Source organism: Corvus brachyrhynchos, unplaced genomic scaffold (genome assembly GCF_000691975.1).
Source record: "Corvus brachyrhynchos isolate BGI_N302 unplaced genomic scaffold, ASM69197v1 scaffold616, whole genome shotgun sequence".
Lineage (NCBI taxonomy): Eukaryota > Metazoa > Chordata > Aves > Passeriformes > Corvidae > Corvus > Corvus brachyrhynchos.
Window position 1 is genome coordinate 1,299,809 of NW_008238831.1, and position 2,285 is coordinate 1,302,093.

The following is a 2,285-nucleotide window of genomic DNA, read 5'->3' on the forward strand; positions in this document are numbered from 1 at the left end:
GTCCTGCTGCTCTATGTTTTACCTTCTTACTGCTCTGCACCTCTGAGTTCCTGCTTTCCCATCTCTGCCCTTTCAGCTTCATTGCCCTGCGCAGTGCTCTCATTCCTGTTCCTCTTCACGCCGCTGTTTCCAGAGCTCCTCCTATCTCTTGTCCCTGAACCAGTTGCTGCTCCTTCAAAGCATTGCCACCTATGCTCAAGCTCAGCAATTTCTTTAGGATGAGACGAAGAGTGAGTCTGGGTGGGCTGTTAGTGCCAAGGGGGCCTGATCAAGCTGACACTCAGCAGCCAGGTTTTATGGATTGGCATGACATTCCATGGGAACTTTCACACTTCATGACAATCAGTTTCAACTGGCTTGGACTAAAGCCTCCTAAAAGGGTGAGCTTTCTTTTCCAAACAAATAACTCGAACACCTTAAGAGATGTTAACAAAGATGCTCTAGTGCTGAGAGCATGGGTGAACAGGGAGTCAGCTTGGCCTCTGAGGTGTTTGCATGTGGCTCCTTGCATCATTGTCACTCAGCAACTGTTAGTCCGCTAATCCCACCTATGTTCATGTTTCCTCTGGAAAAGCTTCTAAATAACTTAGACTTTTAGTACTTTGGTATTTTTGGCGCTTTAATTAGCTTTTTCTGTGTTTATTCTCCCTACCTTTTTGTTCATTTTGTGCTCCATGTCCACTGGATCTGGCTGGTTTTGGGCTGTATCCAGAAATTTGCCATGCATTTCACTGCATGGTCTCTGCTCATGTTCTCTGTCCATTGGAGAAGTCTTGCAGAAGGCCTTAGCAAAGGCTTCAGCCTTCCTGCAGGCTGCCTGGACAGCTGGCATCATTTACTCATCTCCTCAGAATTTTATTTCCATTTAAAAGAGTTAAAATTTTGATTTATTTGATTTCAGCTCAAACTTTCAGCCTATTTCTGTAGTTGCTTGAAGCCCCTACTAATGCCATTCTACTCTTTCCCCTTAGATTAAAGCACCATGGCTTCCATAAAATGAATAAGATTCTTTGCTTTCCTGGTGAATGCCTCAGGGACAGAACCCAAATAACAGGTCTCCAGGAACAGCATCTTGCAAAGGGGAACTTTAAATACCTGTCAGAATTGAGCTTCCTGCATCAAGAGTAGTAGAAGTGCTGCAAACAGCCATCCTTCCCAGAATGTTCCTTCTTTCAGCTCAGTTTTTTCAGTATCAGACCTACATAAAGAAATTCTTCCATCTTTTCTTTCCCTGCAGCAGCCCAGATTAAGCACCTGCTCCTCTTCGCAAACCCTATGCAATAGTAAATTCAAGTTTTACCTGAACTGAGACGTGGGTGTCATCTCCTGGCAGAAACATTTTATTCCCCTTTTTTTTCCATTCAAGCTGTGGCATAGGATAGGCTGACACCTCACAGCCAAAAATGACATCATTGCCAGTGTAATTCTGGGCATCCTGAGGTGGCATAGAAATAACAGGAGCTGCAAAGAACAGACAGCGGTGCTTTAGAAGACAGTGGACAAAAGAACACAAACATAGAAGCAAGTAACGTCAATCCCTGCTTCGCATGATACCATCAGATTGCATTCGCCTTTTGCCTCTCACACACTGTGAAGAGCCACGTGATTCCAAACATCTTTTACATCTCAGAAAACCTTGTGTCTGTGCTTTCTAAAAATTCTTATTCAAGTCTGTTGTTCCCCTTGCAGAGGATCTTGGAACCTGAGCTGAAATTAAGGGCTTAATTTTGCCCCATGAGCCGTCATCGTGGACGAGGCTCAGGGTCCCCCAACAGAGGTGCCAGTACCCGACCTGGGCTTCAGAGAAAAGCACAAGAAATTCTGTAGCACACAAGTCACAGAGTGATTTGACTGTATGATAGCTCTGAATGTGTTACATTTTGGTTAGCTAAAAGCTAAAATACTGCCGTTGCTGGCTTGTCAGGTTTGTTTTCTGAGTACATCTTTGCCTTGAAGCTGCTAAACCATTGTCCTGCACTGATACCCATGGAAGTCACAAGTTACAGAATAACAGTTGTAATGCATTTTACATTTATCCTCAATTGCTACTGATGTCATTCAATATTCGTGTTAGGAATGAAAGGGATTGAAATCCAATTATTTCTATGAGGTTTCATGTTCTACTTATTATACCTGTTAACGTTTCCACGTTCTTGTTTCCTCGTGTTCTCTTACTGTTACCCCCTCCAGTGTTTATTGATCACCTCAGCGTTCTCCTTTTTCCCTTTTCCCGAAGCAAAAGCTGGCGGCAGCCACGAGAGGCAGTCAGCGCGGGGGCCTGGAGG

The 2,285-nt window shown here is 44.2% G+C and overlaps 1 protein-coding gene across 2 annotated transcripts in view; it reads right to left on the reverse strand.

Moving 5' to 3' along the window:
* The window catches only part of LOC103618364 (kazal-type serine protease inhibitor domain-containing protein 1), a 12,810-nt gene that overhangs the window by 3,977 nt on the left and 6,548 nt on the right, over window positions 1-2,285 (reverse strand). For both annotated transcript variants that reach the window (XM_017738182.1, XM_008636754.2), the window contains exon 2: window positions 1,301-1,461. In XM_017738182.1, coding sequence (XP_017593671.1) covers window positions 1,301-1,461 — 161 coding nt within the window. The remainder of the gene's footprint in view (window positions 1-1,300; window positions 1,462-2,285) is intronic.